General features: G+C 42.9%; 1 protein-coding gene across 1 annotated transcript; it reads left to right on the plus strand.

Moving 5' to 3' along the window:
• The first annotated feature begins 640 nt into the window (after nt 1-640).
• Nucleotides 641-20,083, plus strand: LOC128468287 (pepsin A-like). Its single transcript, XM_053449979.1, has 9 exons — nt 641-693; nt 2,671-2,833; nt 3,233-3,350; nt 3,715-3,833; nt 6,132-6,328; nt 10,123-10,233; nt 16,483-16,627; nt 18,945-19,043; nt 19,847-20,083. Exons 1-9 carry the CDS (start codon nt 641-643, stop codon nt 19,982-19,984), a joined length of 1,143 nt encoding a protein of 380 aa, XP_053305954.1. The 3' UTR covers nt 19,985-20,083.
• The last annotated feature ends 2,793 nt before the right edge of the window (nt 20,084-22,876 follow it).

Raw genomic sequence — 22,876 nt, forward strand, 5'->3', positions numbered from 1 at the left:
TCTGACTCAGTGTCCTTGTCTTATCTATGAAAGGCAAAATTAAATCAATTCAATATTTTGTCAATTTGGCAGACTTAATACAAATACAGCCCAAGGAGAAACTCAAGGTGTAGATATTTCTTCAAAGGTCTCAGACATTCATCGTATTACTGTGCAGTGACAGCTAATGGTCAGGAAAAAGGGTTAATTCAATGATGTGAGATAAAACGTGCGATTAAGGAATTCTAATTAAAAAAACCCAGGTGCACACATGCTAACACACACCCAGACACTCACATAGACATTCCAAGACACTCACACACGCTAACATATCCAGACACACACACATATGCATTAATATACCCAGGCACACACACAATCCTGCAAAGCCTTAGCATGTTTGTGATGCAGCGCACACCCACTCAAATGTCCTGTATAATGTATAGTTAAATCAGCGAGCCGGCCCCTGTAAACTGTATGGTTAAATCAGTGGGCTGACTCAATATAATGTATATAACGTCAGGAGATGATGGCTGCTGGGAGGAGTTGTCTAGGTGGGGCTTGTCTGTTTAATAGGAGGTGGCTGTACGTTACTAAGAGTATTTAGTAAATGCCATATTGTGGGGCAGCTTTTATCAGGACCTCTCGAAAACTTGTCACCATGAGGTGGTTTCTGCTTTGTGTGTCGGTGGCCATTACCCAGGGCTTCGTGGTGTAAGTGACCTTTAATTTTGCATTTCCAAACCTGAGTGAATTGGTTAATTACAAGATTTTGGGGTGGCAGGAATTTACTGTTAGATTTCAGTTGTTATACAGGGTTAGGGTTTGGTTGATTGAGGTAGATTGTGCCTCACCTTGTACCACAAATTGGGTAGATTATTATGTTCTTGCCACAGGTTAGCAAAAGATACACAGATGGCGCCCACTACACCTGACATCAAGCAGGTTTCTGCTTGGCCACCCAGGAAACATGAGACTCCCTTGTATCTGATGTAATTGAATAACACAAAAGTACCTTATGATGTCACTCGCTACTTGTTTCTAAATATTTAAGCAACATTTTAAAATATTATTTTGTGGGAATTTACTTTAATATTTTGGGGTTAACGCAGGCTAGGCAATTCCACAGGCAACCCCTCCTGCAGACACTTGTTATGGAGAGTGTCACGCTGGTGCTGCCCCATGCAGCTCTTTGGAACATCTTTATTTTGGCCTCTACTTGGCAACTGGAACACCATTACACCACGCTAGGGTGAGACTAGAAAGGAAAATTCACCCTGCCACATTAAAGCCGGTAGCTAATAAATCAAAGCTGTACAGTTACACTAATGAACAAACACAATCTGTTTAATATAATAAAATGATTGTATCATTGTTGCCTATATAGAATACATCATCCAAACATCCTCAGTGTGCGTTGGGAAAAAGTTTGTGAACCCCTAGGCCAGGGGTAGGCAATCTTTGGCTCTCCTGATATTGTGGACTACATCTCCCATAATGCTCTTACAGTCATACTGCTGGCAAAGCATCAAGGGAAATGTAGTTCACAACATCTGGAGAGCCGAAGGTTGCCTACCCCTGCCCTAGGCTAAACACTTCAACAAAAGCTAATTGGAGTCAGGAGTTGGCAAACCTGGAGTCCAAGCATTGAAACAAGATTGGATGTGTGCTTTACGTGTGCTGCTTTGTCATAATAAAAAAAAAACACTTAAACATTTTGTTTGCTGTTTACAAAATGCATCTGCTGAAAAAAGAAACCACGGAAGACCTACAATTTGAAGTTTTTGCTAAAGCAGTGATGTAAATTCAAGAGTGAATTTAATATAAGTCAATATTACCCTTTATGATATGGTACATAAACAGTTAAATATTATAACCTATCATCAACCTGAGAGAATTAAATTTGAAAGGAAACAAGGGGCGGGTAGTTAGCATATATAAAGAGGGAGATGATAATATGTCGGGAGGGGTTGGTGAAGCAGGCGTTGGGGGTCGCAGGGCCTTAATTACTCCAGTGTCTCCACTGCCGTGAGGTCTTGTCCCACTTTAGTTACTGGGTGCCGGGCTCCTGGGGGCCGTGCACCTGCAGCATCTGCCTCAGACCAACTATGCGTCCAAGCAGAGAGGCCAGGATCTCCTGCTCTACCGGTCACAGTACACCAGTACTGGCCGTACCCCCTGATGGTGGCTTGGGTTCCTGTACTTTGTTTTAATATATAGGTCTTGGATTACATTTCTTTGCAACCAGTAGAGCCTGCTCGTTTGGGCTCGGTAGCCCCTGCAGGACAGTGGTAAATCCTCTTCCACAATTCTTTCTGCATTACTAAAGTGAAAGCCCCCAACATTTCAAGTAATTCGAACATGATACTTTTGTGAGGGGTATGTGGCTAGAGGTGGGTAGTAGGTGGCAGGGCAAGCCACAATTTGGAGGACTGTTCTACAAAACCACAGACTTTGATTCATTTTACTGCTCCTTGGTCCATGGAGAACCTCTGATATCCCTAATGGGTCTTTGACTCCAGCTCCCAATAAAAGAGGGACAGTGGGACAGTACCTGAAAATGTGGAGTAACATGGCACACCTGGATTATTTGGTAAAGTTGAGGAAGGAATTATTTGGAAGATTTAGATGGATATAATAAATTCCAGTTACTAACAGTACTTTAACTCTTGTTTTCCTGGCCTTGTTTAGCATTCCGCTGATTAAGAGCAAGTCTTTGAGAAACAATCTGAAAGAACGTGGGCTTCTTGAAGATTTTTTTCAGGCAGAACATCAAACATTGTCCAGGAAATATGTTCTTGGGTTAGATCCACCAGACACGGCACCCACGGAGCATTTAATCAATTACATGGATGTGAGTATGAAATGTCCCTGCCACTGTTTGTGTGACATTAGAAGCCCTTTAACTGATAACTACTAGAGGAAGTGACTCCTGTGATGCTAAGAGATTAACAATACGTAAAAAAATTATTGGTCTTGTCCAGAGGGGTAGGAAGAACCCCCTAGAAAAAGTATAATCGGGGCAAGAGTTTTATTATCTGGAGTTTTAAGTCTAGAGTTTTTGCACCAGAAATGTTTTCAAACCTGAATATGGCATGGCAAATGTTTTATTCAAGGTCGTCCATGAAGGCTAAGTAACGCCTAAAGGGTATACGTGACTTTTATGGATGAACAGGGTATTGCTGTGTTATGTAGCTTTGTACATGTTTATCAACCTCATTGACACTGGAACATCTTATTATTGCCGGAACAGAATGAATATTTTGGGGTCATTCAGATTGGGACCCCACCTCAGGAATTCAAAGTGGTTTTTGATACCGGATCGGCTGACCTGTGGGTCCCTTCAGTCTCCTGCACCAGCTCTGCATGTAGTAAGTTACCTTTCCTTACTTCTGGGCCCCTTGCAGAACTATTAGACCCACCAGCCTGTCTGTGTTCCCCCATATGGATTTTTTTCATTAAAGAGCAGGTTAACGGAAGTTTGTAGTTTAAATTGAGTTTAAGTTGTTGAGTTTTGGGGTAACAGCTAAACCCCATCTCATCAGGAGACCTTTGTTCATTTTTTTTATATTTGTAAATAATTTCTTCCAGGTTGGTGGTGGCTTGGGGTGGCACTTAGGACCCACTTAGGTCTAGAGGAGCCCAGGGGAAATCTGCCATTCCGAAGTCCAGTTGATGAGATGGATTTAATAAATGCTATTACTGTCTGACCTTATTTGAAATATTTTACTGCAGCGAATCACCACAGATTCAGCCCCCGGTTATCATCCAGTTACCAGCCCACCGACCGGGTGGTGTCCATCTCTTATGGCACAGGAAGCATGAGTGGGGTTCTTGGCTTTGACACAGTGAAGGTAGGGACAGAAGAAGGCATTTTATCTCAGGGTAAGAGCCTTCAGTCTCCTCCAGCAGTAAGAAGAATCTGTCTTATGCTCGTTATCTCAGCCATCAATAACAATGTTCTAATGTGCTTGTCTTACTGTCTACTCACATTTACCGTGTAAGTAGGAGGTTTTAACATCACCCTCCAAATATGAAGATCAAAAACTCACTCTTAGCCATTAAGTTAACTCTCTCCCTCCTGCTATCAGTAAAACAACCATTACTATTTATATAATCCACATAAAGAATTACATTTATTAACTTGGATGTGTCCTGATTAGTGGACAGTTATATGACTGTTATTTAACATTTGTGTACCAAATACAGTGCAAATACTGTGCAAAGGATTGAAGCAGATGTGAAAAAATGCTGTTACATAAGAATGTCTCAAAATAGACACGTTAATAGCTTATTTTTATTATTTAACAAAATGTAAAGTGAGTGGACAGATGAAAAATCTAAACCAGATTAATATTTCGTGTGACCTCTGTTTGCCTTCAAAACAGCATCAGTTCTTCTAGGTACAGTTGCACAAAGTCAGGGATGCTGTAGACAGATAGTTAGGTGTCAGATTAAGCAATTATACTGAACAGGCGCTAACCATTATCCATTATCCATCCTGAATTTGTAGTCACTTCAGAGGACAAAACTTTCTAGGCCCAGAAATCAGTGAGAGGAAAAGTAAAGGGTTTGTGTCATTTTCTTTATTTTAACCCCTTCAGGACCGGCGTTCTTGTACTGCGTCTTCCCTTGAAGACCGCAGTTTTATTTAAATATTTAAATTCCATGCTCGTGATTCGCTTTAAAGCGATCAATTGCATGGAATTGAGGGGGAGTGGCTGCTACAGATGGCTGGGGACACCCAGCGGTCAGTAGCAGCTGCCCCTCGTGATCCCAGCGTCCATAGCGACGCTGGGTCGCGCATCGTCAATGACGTACCTGGTATGTCCTGGTCTGTGGGTGACACCCAACCAGGAAGTATCAGGTAAATCATTGGTACGGAAGGGGTTAATCTGCATATCTTATTATGGGCCATTTTTTCTCTCACTGAAAAATGAGTGCGGCCCACGCACATATACATTTCTGATGAAGTGGCCCACTGCAGAAAAAACTTGGGCACCCCTGTAATATGGCATGGCTGAGCACAGCAACAAGACACAAGGTGGTTATACTGCATTAGCAAGGTCTCTCCCACACAGAAATTTCAAGGCAGACGTTTGTTTCCAGATATTTTGTCCAAGCTCTTTTGAAGAAGCACAAAGAAACAGACAAAGTTGAGGACTGTAGACGCAGTGGCCGCCAAGGAAAGTTAGTGCAGCAGATGAAAGATATGTACTTATTCCCCTTGGCAATCGGAAGATCTCCAGCAGTGCCATCAGCTCAGCGTTGGCAGACAACACCCGGAGAAGTCTGGTCAGAAATAGTCTTTATGGAAGACTTGCAGCCAAAAAAGACATATCTCTGATGTGGTAAAAACTGATGGTCTCCCAAATACTGATAAGTACAGGCAGATACTTATCCATTAATGCAATACCATCAGGAAGGCATAATGTTTAGGTGATATAATACAATCTTAGTTACTGGGATCCCTGAAGGAGGTAGCCCCAAAATCTAGACAAGAAACCAAAGGATTAAAATAACTAGAGGTAAAGCCTGATTCTGCCTGGGGTCTCTGTAACAAGAGAGGGAGGGAGCCCGTGGTCAGCTTACTAAATGTATCACTGACTAAACTACTTGACGCCAGTCCCCTCTCTTCAATAATCCCCAATACATCTGTAATTACTGCAATTAGACCCCATCAGTCAACCATTAATTCCCAACTTCTTTGAATTTACTGTGATTAGACCTCCACAGTCTCTTTATCCATTAGTTCCTGATATACTGGTAATTGCTTGAGACCTCTGCAATTTCCTCTCTATTAGTTCACTATGTCTTGATAATTACTGAAATTAGATCCCCCCCCGAATTTCACTCTCTCCTGTTATACCCTAAATGTCCTTAATCACTGTGAGTAGACCCCTGCAGTCCCCATTTTTATTAGTTCCCAATATCTCTAATTACTGCAATCAGACCCCCCGCTGTCCGGTCTCTGTTTTGCTATATTTTGATCATTCTTGTGCCAAGACCTGCCAAGGTCCCCTCTCCTCATTATCTCAGTAACCACAGACCATCTATTATTTACCTTATAACATGTTTGTGAGTTATGTATAGGGGGTCATTGTATACAAGTCATTCATCACTCCTACTTATGTTCTGTTTTACCCATATAGGTGGCGAACTTTGAGGACACGCACCAAGGTCTAGTGCTGAGTGAGACAGAGTCCATATTCCTCTCCTACTCTCCCTTTGATGGGGTCCTAGGCTTGGCATACCCCAGTCTTTCTGTGTCTGGAGTACCCCCAGTCTTTGATAATATATGGAGTAAAGGTCTTATTGATCAGGATCTCTTCTCTGTTTACCTGAACAGGTAAAGTTATTTCTTAGGCTGTAATATAATTAGTTATTATTTAATATGAGATTTTAACATTAGCGGAACCCATACCCAAATTGCATATCTGTGGATGTCCCAGGTGGCCAGTTTGTGGGATACCTGCCCCAACTGGGTAGAGGCACCAGATAAATCTATATCCATTTTATTCATTGTCATGCACCGGCACAGGGTGGCGCTCTCCTGTTTCTCTTTTCCTAATCTCTAACACAAGAGCCTGGGTGCAAATGCACTTGCTCTGCCCTCTGCTGTTAAATCTTGAACAAAGTATAATAAAGTGTTGCGCCTATAATTATGAAAGTGACAGTGAATTACTTATTACATCAATATAATGTGCAATATAAATAAACGAAAAACAATACTTATATTGGTTTTCCAGTCTCCATTCGTTGTGTCAAAATCATATATCAATATATGGAAACAAAAAAGAAACAAAAAATCATAGTGCTTTCCGCAAATATACGTGAATCAAGTGTATCCTCTATATGGTGTTTCACTCACATAGAGATGAGCAATAAGTTTGCTCTGACTTATTGAAGTGTATAACAAAAGGAGTTTCAGCTCCGTTCCCGCCGAACAAGTTGTTTCAGGACGCCCTCTCCGAATCCCTTCTTCGAGTAATGTGCTGTCCACACAGCAGGAGCACGGGTCGAATCAGTACGAAAAATAGAAAGGCAGGGAGGTGAGGTATAAATGTATATTTAATATTAAGAAAACTGCAGCATGCTTACATTAAAAAAACAAGCTGTTCCTTTCCAAGGCGAACAACTTTCAGATGTAGCGCGATGACGCGATCCAACACGCAAACGCGTTTCACCCAATCGGGCTTCTTCAGTGACGTGTTGGTTTGTTCTCTCCTCCCTCCTTAAGTACTCGATCTCATGTGTGGCATGTTAATTGTCTCTCGTTACTTTGTATCTTGTTACTTTGTATTAACATATTGCGTTGGATTGCGTCATCGCGCTACATCTGAAAGTCGTTCGCCTTGGAAAGGAACGGAGAGACTCAGACGCGCTACAGATTGTTTTTTTTAATGTAAGCATGCTGCACTTTTTTTAATATTAAATATACATTTATACCTCACCTCCCTGCCTTTCTATTTTTCGTACTGATTCGACCCGTGCTCCTGCTGTGTGGACGGCACAATATTCGAAGAAGGGATTAGGAGAGGGCGTCCTGAAACAACGGAGCTGAAACTCCTTTTGTTATACGCCTCAATAAGTCAGAGCAAACTTATTGCTCATCTCTATGTGAGTGAAACACCATATAGAGCAGGGGTGTCCAAGTTTTTTCTGCAGTGGGCCACTTCATCAGAATTGTATCGGTGCGCGGGCCGCACTCATTTTTCACTGTGACAAAAAATATGGCCTTTAATAAAATATGCAGATTAAAATAAAGTAAAATGACACAAAACCTTTACTCTTCCTCTCACTGATTTCTGGGCCTAGAAAGTTTTGCGACTACAAATTCAGGATTCCCTAGATTTATTCTAGGGATGAACTAAAATGAAAATTCTGGACCAAAACATTCAGGGTTCCCTTAGCCAAAACCGAAAATGGCCCCCACCTTTAAAAATAATAATAAAAACTCACATTTTTAATAAAAGTAGGTAACACACAACTGGACAAAATTAGCAATATGACTTGGCAACCAGTAAATGCTGGCAACCCAGGCAACCAGTAAATGCTGGTACCTAGGCATGATGGGACTGTGCTCGCTGTGATTGCTGTTAGCAATCACACTCCTATCATGCCAAGTCAGCCAGTACATGCTGGTACAGGGTGGCTGTAAGTGATGTGCAGACCCCATACTGCTGGCAGCATCACTACACAAGGGGGGCAGCTAGCTAGGTTTCAGCATGTACTGGCTGACTTGGCATGATAGGAGTGTGATTGCTAACAGTAGTCACAGTCCCATCATGCCTAGGTTCCAGCACTTACACATCCATCCAGTAAATGCTGGAACCTAGGCATGATGGGACTGTGATTGCTGTTAGCAATCACACTCATATCATGCCAAGTCAGCCAATACACGCTGGTACAGGGTGGCTGTAAGTGATGTGCAGACCCCATACTGCTGGCAGCATCAATACACAAGGGGGGCAGCTAGCCAGGTTTCAGCATGTACTGGCTGACTTGGCATGATAGGAGTGTGATTGCTAACAGCAATCACAGTCCCATCATGCCTAGGTTCCAGCACTTACACATCCATCCAGTAAATACTGGAACCTAGGCATTATGGGACTGTGATTGCTGTTAGCAATCACACTCCTATCATGCCAAGTCAGCCAGTACATGCTGGTACAGGGTGGCTGTAAGTGCAGACCCCATACTGCTGGCAGCATCAATACACAAGGGGGGCAGCTGGCCAGGTTTCAGCATGTACTGGCTGACTTGGCATGATAGGAGTGTGATTGCTAACAGCAATCACAGTCCCATCATGCCTAGGTTCCAGCACTTACACATCCATCCAGTAAATACTGGAACCTAGGCATTATGGGACTGTGATTGCTGTTAGCAATCACACTCCTATCATGCCAAGTCAGCCAGTACATGCTGGTACAGGGTGGCTGTAAGTGCAGACCCCATACTGCTGGCAGCATCAATACACAAGGGGGGCAGCTGGCCAGGTTTCAGCATGTACTGGCTGACTTGGCATGATAGGAGTGTGATTGCTAACAGCAATCACAGTCCCATCATGCCTAGGTTCCAGCACTTACACATCCATGCTATCACACACACACACACACACACTCATTTATTCATATAATCATTCATTCACAGATTCATTCCCTCAATCACACACACTCATTCAAACACCCTCCCCACCCCCCTACCTGCACTGCAACTCCTCGATGCCGCTTACAAACTTCAGTAGGGGGCGCGGCCTCCCTCTGCCTTCTCTGCTAAAGCACAGAGGAAGTAGGATGTCACGTGAACTCCGCTTCCTCTGTGTGCAGTCCAGAAGACCCTCCCACAAGTAAGTAGCAGGGCTTGAGGTGCGGCTCGCGTAAGATCGGTTGCCCTGGCTGCCGATCTTACGCGGGCCGCACCTCGAGGTCTCGCGGGCCGCATTTGGCCCGCGGGCTGCATGTTGGACGCCCCTGATATAGAGGATACACTTGATTCACGTATATTTGTGGAAAGCACTATGATTTTTTGTTTCTTTTTTGTTTCCATATATTGATACATGATTTTGACACAACGAATGGAGACTGGAAAACCAATATAAGTATTGTTTTTCGTTTATTTATATTGCACATTATATTGATGTAATAAGTAATTCACTGTCACTTTCATAATTATAGGCGCAACACTTTATTATACTTTGTTTATTACTATAGGTATTTTGGGGTTACCCTATTAGTGTCTGCAGCATTATTCATATTCACTTATATATATGTTTACATAACTTTCTTATAATAATTATTCAATTATATAAATACTTAGCGCCTGATCACTATTATTATTATCACTATTTGTTAAATCTTGAAGCATGAAGAATTAATGCAATGCAATTGTCTGGCATAAATACAGTCTTTGGCCGATAAAAAAATTAATCAATAGAAAACCACAGAATTACTTTTGTATGCGCAACACGTGGCATCTTGACCATGACACTGAAGGACTATGTCTCCTATGTTGTTTTATTTTTAATTAGAAGTATTAGTGGAATTAATAGAAATATCAGTAGTATTATGCATGGATAACTCATTACATCTGTAACTGCTTCCTTTACACAATTTCTAACAACTGACCACTTTAACCTTTTAGTGACAAAGGGAGCTCAGTGACGTTTGGTGGCATCAACCCTGCATTTTATTCTGGAAGCCTTCAGTGGGTGGATGTCACGGTTCAGAAATACTGGCAGATCACAATAGATAGGTAAATATGTCTGTGCTAGGATCATGCACATGTTCATTGATAACATACTACCAGGAGTGGCTCTAGGATTTTAACCCTAACTATTCAATGCCCTTCTAGGGGGTACTAGTGAGTTCTCTGTAAACTGATCAATCATACACTAGGGTGCAATATTAAAGTCTGTGTAAAGTAAACAATCATTCAATAGGGGCTGCTAATGAGGCTGCTGTACACTGAACAATCAGCCACTGCCCCCAGTGATTGATTAGTTTAGACATCTCACTAGTAACCAGCGATGGGAAGTTCGGATCAGTAAAGTGAATTGGATCATTTCATCTCGTTCAATGAAATGGTCCGATTCATGATCCTAATCTTCGGATCACTCAGTGTGACTCACAGGAGTTACTGTTTCCCAGTCCCTCCCTGCAGTCACACTGACGATTGGCCCCGCCCCTTTCATTACAGTCAATGAACCCTCCTGCCTGCCTACTCTGGTGATGTCACTGAAGGATGAGAATCGTTCAAAGATTCGAATCTTACAGGGATCTTGAAAATGTTTCGCCCCTCCTCTTATGGGAGACACCCAGGGGGGCAGACGAGCATTCAATGAGGCTGCGGCCGCAAAGTTAAAAACTAAGCGGCCGCGAGCATGGTACCTGGCGGGGGGGATGTTGGGTGGCGGTCCGCCCCGGCTGCCGCTCATCTGAGGGGTGCTACCATGCCGGCACGCCTTCAGAAACGATGCGCGCAGCAACTGTGGCTGTGCGCCGGGACTTGATGTCAAATCCCGGTGCACAACACGGAAGCCACGCCCACCGTCTTCCGCGCTCAGTGCACAGGACAGGAAGAAGAAGAAGAAGAAGAAGAAGAGGAGGAGGAAAAGTGAGAGTGAAAGAAGAAAAGGTAGGAGAGAGTGGATTAGTAAGTGTGTGAGAGTGATGGGTGTTATGCTGAATGTAAGTGTGTGAGAGTGATGGTGTTATGCTGAATGTAAGTGTGTGAGAGTGATGGGTGTTATGCCGAATGTAAGTGTGTGAGAGTGATGGGTGTTATGCTTAATGTAAGTGTGTGAGAGTGATGGATGTTATGCTGAATGTTTGTGAATGAGGGTTTCAGATAGCATGGATGTGTAAGTGTTGGGGGATAGCTTGGCATAGGGAGTCCGTAATCACATTCCTTTCATGCCCAGATTCCAGCATGTAGTGGCTGCCTAGGCATGATAGGAGTGTGATTGCTGTTATAAATTATTTTTTGGTCCAACTTCGGTGTGTTAACACTTTCATTGGACAGAATAATTCAATGACAGTATTAATATATATATATATATATATATATATATATATATATATATATATATATATATATATATATATATATATAATTGCAAACAGCAATCACACTCCTATCATGCTAAGTCAGCCAGCACATGCTAGAACCTGGGCATGATAGGATTGTGATTGTCGTTATATATATATATATATATATGTGTATATATATATATATATATATATATGTTAATATTGTTGTTGATTTTTTTGTCTAATTTTGGTGTTACTTTTAATAAAGTATTTTAAAGTTTTTTGTTTTTTTTTGTTTTTTTCTTCAGTTTTGGCCAAGTGAATGCTGAATTTTTAGTTTCAGTCCAGAATTTTCATTTCGGTGCATCCCTACTATATACTATGCCAGTCACTAAAGTGGTAAGCCTACACCACATCAATGTTTGGCTTAGTATATAGTGATAGGGGTTGTCGGTGTCTGGCTCAATGTATAGGCACACAATGACGGTGGTGCTGCGTAATCCCTAAGTATATAATGATAACAATTTTGCTGTACCCCTGTCAATGTTTGCCTAACCATAGAAACTATGCAGTTTTAAAATGTGTGTGTGTGTGTGGGGGGTGCCACATACAGGGTATGCCACAGGTGCCAAATACTCTAGGTACGCCCCTGCATCATGCGGCTGTCAGACCCAACGGCCATGCCTCAGCTCCTCTTCCCACGTCTTAAAAGGGGTGTGATGAAGAGCTGAGGCATGCGGTGCGTGCACGCCGGCCACTTTAATTTCATTAGGCGCTGGTGGAGTGACTGCCGCACGACGGCCGCTTTCAATGTCGCTCGCAGCCGCTTTGATGGTGCAATGGGCCAGTTGACTAGACTTGCCCCCCAGGCCTTAGGCTGCCAGCCCTCCCCTGGGGACACCTCTCTTGAGCCGAAAGCCTCCCGGGAGCTCTTGAGTAAATCTGCAGAACCTTCAGAGTGGCAGCGCAGATATCTAGGAGAAGTAAATGATTCAGGCACACACAAGGTGTTCGTTCTCAGTCACTTCTCAATTTATTCATTGTTGTGAGCGGGTTTAAATACTATTACAGGGGGATTGCTACAAAACCATTCACAAAGGAAAATGTAACACTCAGCATATAGTTGGTACTACTAATCCACATCAAACATAGACTAAGGTAAAAAGTTCTTATTTACACAGAGTAAATATCTTCCTAGCATCCAGACAGGTAAACATATGTTATCTCGTTACTTAAGGATGAGAAAGAAATCATTAACAAGACTTGTCTACGTTGGCAAAAGTGTCTACAACAACATGTATATTTAATATAAAATGGTGTTCATTTAAATTTCATATTTACAGATCTCACTGACACCATACGTTTATAAATAAATACAATAATAATCTTCACTGCCCCCAGGATTTAGATTTCCCTTAGTTTGCCCCCTTTACCTCTAACTGCATCTTAAGTTAACTTTATTAAATTAACCCTAAACACCCCATCAACCATAACTGCCCCTAAAATTAACCCTAAAGACCCCATCAAACATAACTGCCCCTAAATTAACCCTAAACAGTCCATCAACCATAACTGCCCCTAAAAAACAGCTGGACTGTTTGGGGACAAAGATGGCAAGTCTTTTGCATGTAATTTGGGTGCTGGTCAGGATCTATGTGTTGAGTGTGGACGCCAGGACTGGCTTTGGGGTGTGCGACCTGTGATCTATGTCTGTAATTTATGGGGTTTTTATCTATACCTTTTAATGCTGAGTTTTTATGTGAATTCCAATTGATCTATACCTGCAAAACTGTTTTTTTTTGTATTATTCTGTTGATCTATATCTGCTATGCTATGTGTGCATGCATTATTTATGTATACAGGCTTTGTATGTCTCTTTGAATGATTCGAATCTTTGAACGACTCTGACTCCATGAGTCATCGTTCCTCTGTGAATTAATGAGCTGTAACCTGACCCCAGAGTCTGTGTCTGAGTGCTGTGCAGATGACTCGCTCTAGGATCAGGTTACAGATGCATGATTCACAGACTGAACTGCTACAAATGAATTGTTCAGTCTACTGAACCGATACATCAGGATCACTGAAAAGAATCGGATCAAAAGAACGATTCGTTCGTGATCCGGACATCACTACTAGTAATCCCTAGTGGCTAGTGAGGTTGGTGTACACTGATCAGCAGCTAGACATTATTAAGAATACTTTACATACAGTCTTGCCCTTCCTTCCCTAGCATTTTTCATTGTTATGCCCTTTCACCAACACTCCCATAAATGATGGAATGAATGGGTCAGTAAGTGAATAGGGACAGGGGCACAGGCAGGCTGTTAAGGAGACGGGTGGCACAGACAGACTACTCAAGGGGCAAAGGTGGCACAGGCAGGCTGCTTCATGGGTATAGGTGGCACAGGGAGGCTGCTTCAAGGGCAGAGGTGGCACAAGGAGGCTGCTTCAATGGCAGAGGTGGCACAGGCAGGCTGCTTCAAGGGTAGAGGTGACACAGGCAGGCTGCTTCAAGGGCAGAGGCCTACTACGTCAAGTCTGGCTCAATATATAGGGATAGTATATGCTGTACACCATCAATGTCTGGCTAGGCATTTAGTGATAGCTTTACCATATCTGTTAAGTAAATGTTATTTATTTAAATGTATTTCATTATATAGTTAATATATTTTTCCAGTTTACAAATTTGTGAAGTAAATATTCTTGTCAATATTGTTTTGTGGGTGTCATTTTTACATTTAAAATTGGGGAGGTGCCACATACAGGATCCACCCCGGGTCCCAAATACTCTAGGTACGTCCCGGGCACCACCACTGAGGGGGAAGTTTGTACCAGCTTATGTCTGATCCTCCAATTGGGTGAGATCCTCCAATGAAAGTGTTACAATTTTGCCCTAAAGTGAACTTCCTTCAAAATTGTGGAACTTTTGATTACCTGCTCCCACCTAATTGGAGGATTGATGGCATGAGGAATTCACCAGCAGCACCGCCATTTTGGTGGAAGCTCATGCCAGGTTGTGTCATTAAAAGAGCATGAGAGAGAGAGCGAACAAGAATGTGAGAGTGAAAATGTTAGAGAGTGTGAGTAAATATGTGCACCGGGCTACACATTTAGTTCCCGGATTAAAAAAATGTATTCAAATCGTTTTCTGGCCTTTTTGCATGTTTTACGCTGAAAAGAATAAGCCCCACTTATCCTCTAATCCTCCATTTAATACCCCTGATCCATGCCCTAGTAAGTGTATTGTTTTAGGTTGGTTTTAACTTTCAATGCCCTATATCTATACCCGGATTGTCTGGGACAGTCCCGCAATGGGACTTTTTTTTCTGACGCGGAGGAGAGAGGGGTGCCGAGCGGTTGCTCATGAAGTTTTCAGCAACTGCTCTGTACCCCTCAGTCTTCTCCACAGAGCAGGGAAAGGGGATGAATGTCAAAGGGGGGAGAGGGGTAGATAATGAGGTGTGGGGGAGAGGGGGTAGATAGTAGGGTAGATAGTGAGAAGGGAGGGAGAGGGGTAGACAGTGAGAAGTGGGGGAGAGGAGGTAGATAGTGAGAAGTGGGGGAGAGGGGGTAGATGGTGGGATAGATGTGAGAAGGGAGGGGGGATAGATAGTGAGAAGGGAGGGAGAGGGAATAGATAAACAGTGAGAATGAGTAAGAGAATGAATGAATGTGTGAATGCATAAGAGAATAAAATAATGTGTGGATGAATTGTGTGAATGTGTGGGAGTATGAATGAATGTGTGGATGATTTGTCTAAATGAGTGAGTATGAATTAATTTGTGAGGATGCATTAATGAATATGTGGAAATGATTTGTGTGAATGAGTGAGAGAATAAACTACGTGAATGAAAGTGTGAATTAGTGAGTGACTGTAAACGTGTGTGTATCATAGATGTATAATTGATTTGTGGAAAGGCAAAGATGGCACAAGCAGAGTTTTTGAGCCTTGGGGACCAAGGTGGCACAGGCAGGGTATTTATGGGACAAACATGGCACAGGCCGGGCTGTTTGGGGACAAAGTTGACTTATGCTGGGCTGTTTGGGGACAAAGATGGCAAGTCTTTTCCATGTAATTTGGGTGCTGGTCAGGATCTATGTGTTGAGTGTGGACGCCAGGACTGGCTTTGGGGTGTGCGACCTGTGATCTATGTCTGCAATTTTTGGGGTTTTTATCTATACCTTTAATGCTGAGTTTTTATGTGAATTCCAATTGATCTATACCTGCAAAACTGTTTTTTTTTTTTGTATTATTCTGTTGATCTATATCTGCTATGCTATGTGTGCATGCATTATTTATGTATACAGGCTTTGTATGTCTTATTCAGTTGATCAAACCTGCAGTGCTGTTTCCATGTGTTTATTTAATCTATACCCTCACTGCTGAGTTTACATGTGATTTCCAGTTGATCTATACCTGCAATGCTGGGTTTGTGTGTTCTGTTGATCTCTTCAATGCTATGTTTCCATACATTATTATTGTATACCTGCAAATACAGAATTTGTATGTCTGATTCTGATTCAGTGTGGCAAATATTGTTTTTGGGTGCAGGAAAAAGGGAGTGATTGCATGCTAGGGAGTGGGGAGCAGGGCCCACTTTTTCTATATAAAATAATATATATTGGCAGCAGGGTCTAATATTTATATATATTGACAGCAGGGTCTAATATTAAAGAATGAAAACTAACTGCCAGTTCAGCTGTTATTTCAATCATAGTCTTTACTTCAAAGAGATAAGTACATATTATGTATTTAAAAATGCATGTCTAACGCATATATATATATATATATATATATATATATATATATATATATATATATATATATATATACCTGTCTCTGTAATCTCATGCGCTTCGTAGTGTGTCCCTGAACGGCAGAAATAAAATGTGGTCACCCTGGTCTAAATATGTGTGCTGAGATACTTGCTACTGAACGTTTAATGCATGATATCAATGCTTTGTCCTGTAGCATCAGCATGGATGGACAGGTCATTGCTTGTCATGATGGATGTGCTACAATCGTGGACACTGGGACCTCTGTGATTGCTGGACATCCTGAGGCTATTAGCAGCATCCAGGAAATCATTGGCTCAAAGCCAGACAAATATGGATTGGTATTTATTTTCAAAACATAAAAAGCATTTTTTATTTCTATGCAATAAAATATAATGTCACACATCAGGCAAGGCCCTAGCACCCTGAACTTTCATATCATCCACAAACAGTAGGGTGTACACATCTCTGAGAGTGAAGGGGTTAAAAGGGCCTGTAAACCACAGATTAAGGTTTAAAACCTCAGATCTTACTCATTTGGATCAATAGGCACCCAGATTTATTTCATGCATCTTCTTATAGTTTGTATATTAGCACTGCTAAATATATTCATGACTTGTTACATAGGGCTGACCTATTGCCCCGTGTCCTCAGTCGGGCATATTATCTCCCTGCACCTACTGAAATCAACCCAAAGGCTTTCACGGGAAAAGCTTTGATGGTATTCTGAATATCCTAATGAAATGGAGTAGGGGTATAGAGCCTGCCTCTTCTTATTAGAGATATTCTCCTGGCCTTAGTACTTGCGTTGCCTCTTCTTATTAGAGATATTCTCCTGGCCTTAGTACTTGCGTTGCCTCTTCTTATTAGAGATATTCTCCTGGGCTTAGTACTTGCGTTGCCTCTTCTTATTAAAGATATTCTCCTGGGCTTGGTACTTGCATTGGTTTTTCTTATTAGAGATATTCTCCTGGGCTTAGTACTTGCGTTGCCTCTTCTTATTCTTATTTATCTTCTGGACTGGTTACTTGCGGTGGCTCCTCTTATTAGAGATACTTTCCTTGGCTGGGTTCTTGTTGTGCCTCTTCCTTTTAGAATTTATCTCTTGGCCTGGGTACTCAAGGTGCCTCTTCTTATTAGAGATATTCTGGTGATCTGGGTACTCGCAATGCATCTTGTTATTAGACTTAGAATTAGTTTCTCATTTGGCCTGGGTCCTCAAGGTACCTCTTCAGAGTTTCTCACTTGGGCTGGGTACTCTTCTTATTAGAGATCTTCTTCTGGCATGGGTACTCACAGTGCCTCTTCTTATTAGACTTACTCTCCTCGGCTGGTTACTTGCCGTGCCTCTTCTTATTACAGATATTCTCCTGGACTAGGTACTCTCTTGGGCTGGCTACTCATGGTGCCTATTCTGTATTAGAGTCACTCTCCTCGGCTGGTTACTTGCGGTGCCTCTTCTTTTTAGAGATATTCTCCTGGGCTTGGTACTTGCCTTGCCTCTTCTTATTAGAGTTTATCTTCTGGACTGGTTAATTGCGGTGGCTCCTCTTAGTAGAGATATTTTCCTTGGCTGGGTACTCGCAGTCACTCTTCTTATTAGAATAACTCTCCTTGGCTGGGTGCTTGCTGTGCCTCTTCCTTTTAGAGTTTATGTCTTGGCCTGGATACTCAAGGTGCCTGTTCTTATCAGAGTTTCTCATTTGGGCTGGGTACTCGCGGTGCCTCTTCTTATTAGAGATATTCTCCTGGGTTGGGTACTTGTAGTGCCTCTTCTTATTAGACTTACTCTCCTCGGCTGGGTACTTAAGGTGCCTCTTCTTATTAGAGTTATTGTCCAGGGCTGGGTACTTGCGCTAACTCTTCTTATTAGATTTATTTCCAGGGCTGGATACTTGTGGTGCCTCTTCTTATTAGACTTATTCTCTTGGGCTGGGTACACGGGGTGCCTCTTCTTATTACTCTCTTCAGCTGTGCCTGTTCCTATTAAAGTTTATCTCTTGGGCTAGGTACTTGCAGTGCATCTTCTTTATAAAAATATTCTCCTGGGCTGGGTACTCACGGTGCCTCTTATTAGTTTCTCAATTGGGCTGGGTATCCACGATGCCTTTTCTTATAAGAGATATTCTCCTGGGCTGGGTGCTCATGGTGCATCCTCTCATTAGCCATATTCTCTTGGGCTACGTATTTGAAGTACCCCTTCTTATTAGAGTTATTCTCTTGGGCTGGATACGTGTGGTGCCTTTCTTATTAGAGTTACTCTCCTTTGCTGGGTGTGCAGTGCCTCTTCCTTTTAAAGTTTATCTCCTGGTCTGGTTGCTTGCGGTGCCTCTCCTTATTTTCTCTTGGGCTGGCTGGCCCTTCTTATTTGACCTACTCTCCTCGGCTGGGTACGGTACTTGTGGTGCCTCTTCTTTTTAGAGTTTCTCTCTTGGGCTGGGTACTTGCTGTGCCCCTTCTTATGAGAGTTATTTTCCTGGATTGGGTACTCGCGGTGCCTCTTCTTAGAGTTATTCTCCTGGATTGGGTAATCCTTGTATAGGGGGCTCTGGTTAAATGCATTAAGTTTGCACTGTGTTGGCCCAAAGAGTTCTTGCCTTTTATGCCAATGTTGTTCTATGGTAGTTGTATCTTTTTAACCCTCTCTTACCCCCTTAGTATACTGTAAGCTGCGATTCCGTCGGTTCCCTGCCAGATATCATCATAACGATTAATGGCGTCAAGTATCCACTACCTGCAAGTGCCTACATTAACCAGGTAAGATGCAGTAGATCTGTAACCCAATGAAACCCAGGAAAGGATTTACATGGGGAGGCTGATGTACTGAGGAACACATGTACAGTGCATTGAGTGACATGTAAAGTGCTGCCCCCTGGTGTATATGTAATGCATAACAGTAACTAATTCCTACACCCTGCAGGGGGCATCTGAGTACCAACTACATATGAGATACTTGGTTGGCTAAATGGTCCTAGGTTGCCAACCAAGTAACTCTATACCAAGTCACAAACCTGTTCGACCACAGTAGGAGCCTCACGTTTCTGTGTTTCTGGGATTCTGGGCTTTTTATTGCTGTGTCTCTGGGCCATTTCTTGTTGTGTCTCTGAGACGCTAAGCAATTTCATGTTTTGTCTCTGTGACTGTGAGCCATTGCATGATGTGTCTCAGAAACTCTGGGCCATTTCATGCTGTGTCTGTGAGACTGAGCCATTTCATGCTATGTCTCTCGATCTGGGCGATTTAATTTTGTATCTCTGCCACTCTGAGCTATTTCATGTTTTGTCTCTGAGCTTCTGGGCCATTTCATGTTGTGTCTCTGAGACTCTGGGCCATCTCTTGCTGGGTCTCTGAGACTGAGCCATTTCATGCTGTGTTTGTCGATCTGGGCTATTTAATGCTGAGACTTTGTGGCTGAGCCATTTCATGCTGTGTCTCTCAATCTGGGCTATTTAATTCTGTAGCTCTGTGACTGAGCTATTTGATGTTGTTTCTCTGAGCTTCTGGGCCACTTCATGTTGTGTCTCTGAGACTCTGAGCCATTTCTTGCTGTTTCTTTGCAGTTTCCGGGGTCCTGCAGCAGCGGTTTTCAGACAACCTCAGGGCTGTGGATTCTGGGGGACATTTTCATCCGCCAATATTTTGTAGTTTTTGACAGAGGAAATAACCGAGTTGGATTTGCTCCTGCAATAAAGTCTTAAGCATTATCAAAGAGCGTTAATAAAAATCAGCACTACATCTCCAAAAATGCATGAGAATTATTGTGTACTTTCAATTGCATTTTACAGAAATACCCTAATTATATGGGGTTTCAAATAAATGGAATGGAGTAAAGATTTGGGTTTCAGGGTTTTATGTTACCGAGTCTAATAAATTCAGCAATTATTATAAATCTGTTACCCTAGGCTCTTGTCGTGCTGAAGATTCACATCTTCATCCTTCCAAGCCCCTGACAGCACAGACCAATTTATGGAATTCAAATATTAACAATATTAACAATTCACGGATCCTCTGTTTTAATATAATAATTTCATATTGTTCTGTGTGATAAAAATGTGTCTTAACTATGTTCTAAATTGTGTCATTTCTCTTACAAACAACCCACACTTCATTAATTCTAATAAGATAATTTGGTTCAGGTCTCTGAAGTTTACAAGAATAAAGTATGGTCAGTAGTCGGCGGGGCACTTCTGAGGACAGCAGACACAGAGCCCCCGTTAGTTTTTGTTTCAGGTGCATCGCTGCCAGGATACTGCAGGACCGGTTGGGGAAAGCACAATCTTGCACCTTCCAAGGAGAGGTGGTCTCACAGTTCACCCCCTACAGATACACTACTGTGATTCACCACGGGCCCCCAGAATTCTGCACTGATCTACTCTCTGGGTTATTTTGTGAATGAGCTGGTGTGGCAGCTCTGGTAGTTAATATCCTTTGCTAGGTCACAATATCTTAATATAAGTGATGTGCTAAAACAGGTAGGTCGGTACGTGGCCCAGTGGCTGTGATCTAGATGCTGTTTTTAATTCATAATAACTAAAATTAAAATGAATTATTAAACAATTTAGCAATGTTAAAAAGTGCATATAATAAACAGAAATGTACAGTGATTTCTATTCAACATTCTCAAGTTTGTCTAGGAACCTGATGCATTTCGCCTTTTTCAGTGGTTAGTTGTCAGACACCACTAGGTGTCTGTGTTCCGTTCAGAGAAGGAGCCCAATATGCAGGACGACCAAAGGAATAGAGAAGCAAAAAAACAGGTGAAGTTCAGACTCACTTTACTAGGTACAGTCCAGGGTCTGGATCAAGCACAGGTGCAGGTGACGGTACAGGCACAGGTGTAGGTGTAGGCGCAGGCACAGGTGCGGTAACGATACAGGTGCAGGCACAGGTATAGGCACAGGTGCAGGTAATGATACCGGTTCAGGCACAGGTTCAGGCACAAAATAGGGCAAGGAGCACAGCACTTGGGACGCTATGTAGCACACAGAGCGTCTCAGAATATCTGAGCACTGCTGAGAGGGAGCTTGAGGCTTTTATAGGGATCACAGGTGTGACGTATGGTGTCACGCCTGTAGATCCAGCCCTAGTACTGCCTCTCGCATAAACTCCTGAGGGAGACGGCGTTGGAAACGCCGCCCCTCTAGCAATAGCCTCCTCAGTTTCACCTCCCACCCTCTCCTGCACACAGACGGCAGAAGAAGGAGGTGCCGGAGCGGCATGTAGAAGCGCCGCCCCTCTCTTGGCACCCGACGCCGCTCCGTCGTCATCTTCCCCAGCTCCCCGCGTGGACGTGGGGAGCGAAGAAGCAGCCGACCGAGACAACGCCGGCACCAGGGATCCGGGATAAAGCCGACGCCGACCCTGTGTGCCGGTACGTGCGTGACATTAGTGGTAGAGAATAATAATTAATAGCCCTAAAAAAAAAGGACTATAAAGAAGGAGAAGGAAGAATAATAAGAAAAGTAGATCAAAGCTTGGGCAGGCTTCGTTATAAAGTGTTTGTACCAATATAAAATCTTAAGGACCAAGGAAATGAGAATAAACAGATATTTGGTAAAGATAGTGGATTGGTAAAGAATGCTCGAACTACATGTATACAAGATATATACATACTATAAACCATATCATTTCTAGTATAATGTATACATGTACATAATAGACACGTTTGTATAAGTACATACATAAATTCTGTCATCAACCAGTGGGTAAAATTAGGGAGTCACAGCGTCTTATGCAACTTTTTTTTTTTAAAATGAGGGGAAGGATATGCCGAAAAACAGCCAGCCTCCCGGTTGTCATTCAGAGTGGCTGAAGAGAATCAGGGAATCGGGGCTGCAAGTGCACTTCACTGGTAGATGGCAGACCAGCCCCCTGCTGGCGACCAATAGGGTCGCTCGTACAGACTTTTAAAATTGGTTGATGCCAGAGGAGGCCCCTGCAGGAGACCAATAGAGTCGATTGCCCCGCTCCTCTCCCATTAACCCCTGCGATGCAGCGTAGATAAGGTAGGCTAGATGGGGAAGGGCCCTGTGACATTCTGCCCTGGTTTCCTGGCTCCTGTATTGTGCATTCAGGCTTTTGGAATATAAAAGGGCTGTAGCTTCCTGCAAACTGGGCCTTGGTATTGTAGTAATAGGACCGTTTTGCCCTGGTCCTGTTCCTGAATTATTCCTGGCTTCCTTTTGTACCTGATTCTGTATTGCTCCTGCCTTCAGCCCTGCGAGTGGGCTTCTTGTCGTGTGCCCTGCGAGTGGGCTTCCTGTCGTGTGCCCAGCCTGAGGGCTTCCAGCAGCATGTCCAGTCCTGTGCTCTGCCAGTGAGCTTCCAGTCCTGTGCCCTGCCGGCGGGCTTCTATTTCAGCATCAGCCTTGCCAGTTCCAGTCCCGCACTTCTGTCTGCTGTGTGCCTGTCTACCTTGCACCATGAATCGCAGTGTACAAACAGACAACGCTATCCCTGCACCGAGGCCCCTCGCTAACCTGCTTACCCAGTGTGTGACAGGCCCAGGGAGATTAGTAAACGAAGAAGAACACGAAGATCTTTTTCATGTTCGCCTGAATACAAATGCACAAGTCTAGTAACAATCATAT

The sequence above is a fragment of the Spea bombifrons genome, chromosome 1, assembly GCF_027358695.1.
Source record: "Spea bombifrons isolate aSpeBom1 chromosome 1, aSpeBom1.2.pri, whole genome shotgun sequence".
NCBI lineage: Eukaryota > Metazoa > Chordata > Amphibia > Anura > Pelobatidae > Spea > Spea bombifrons.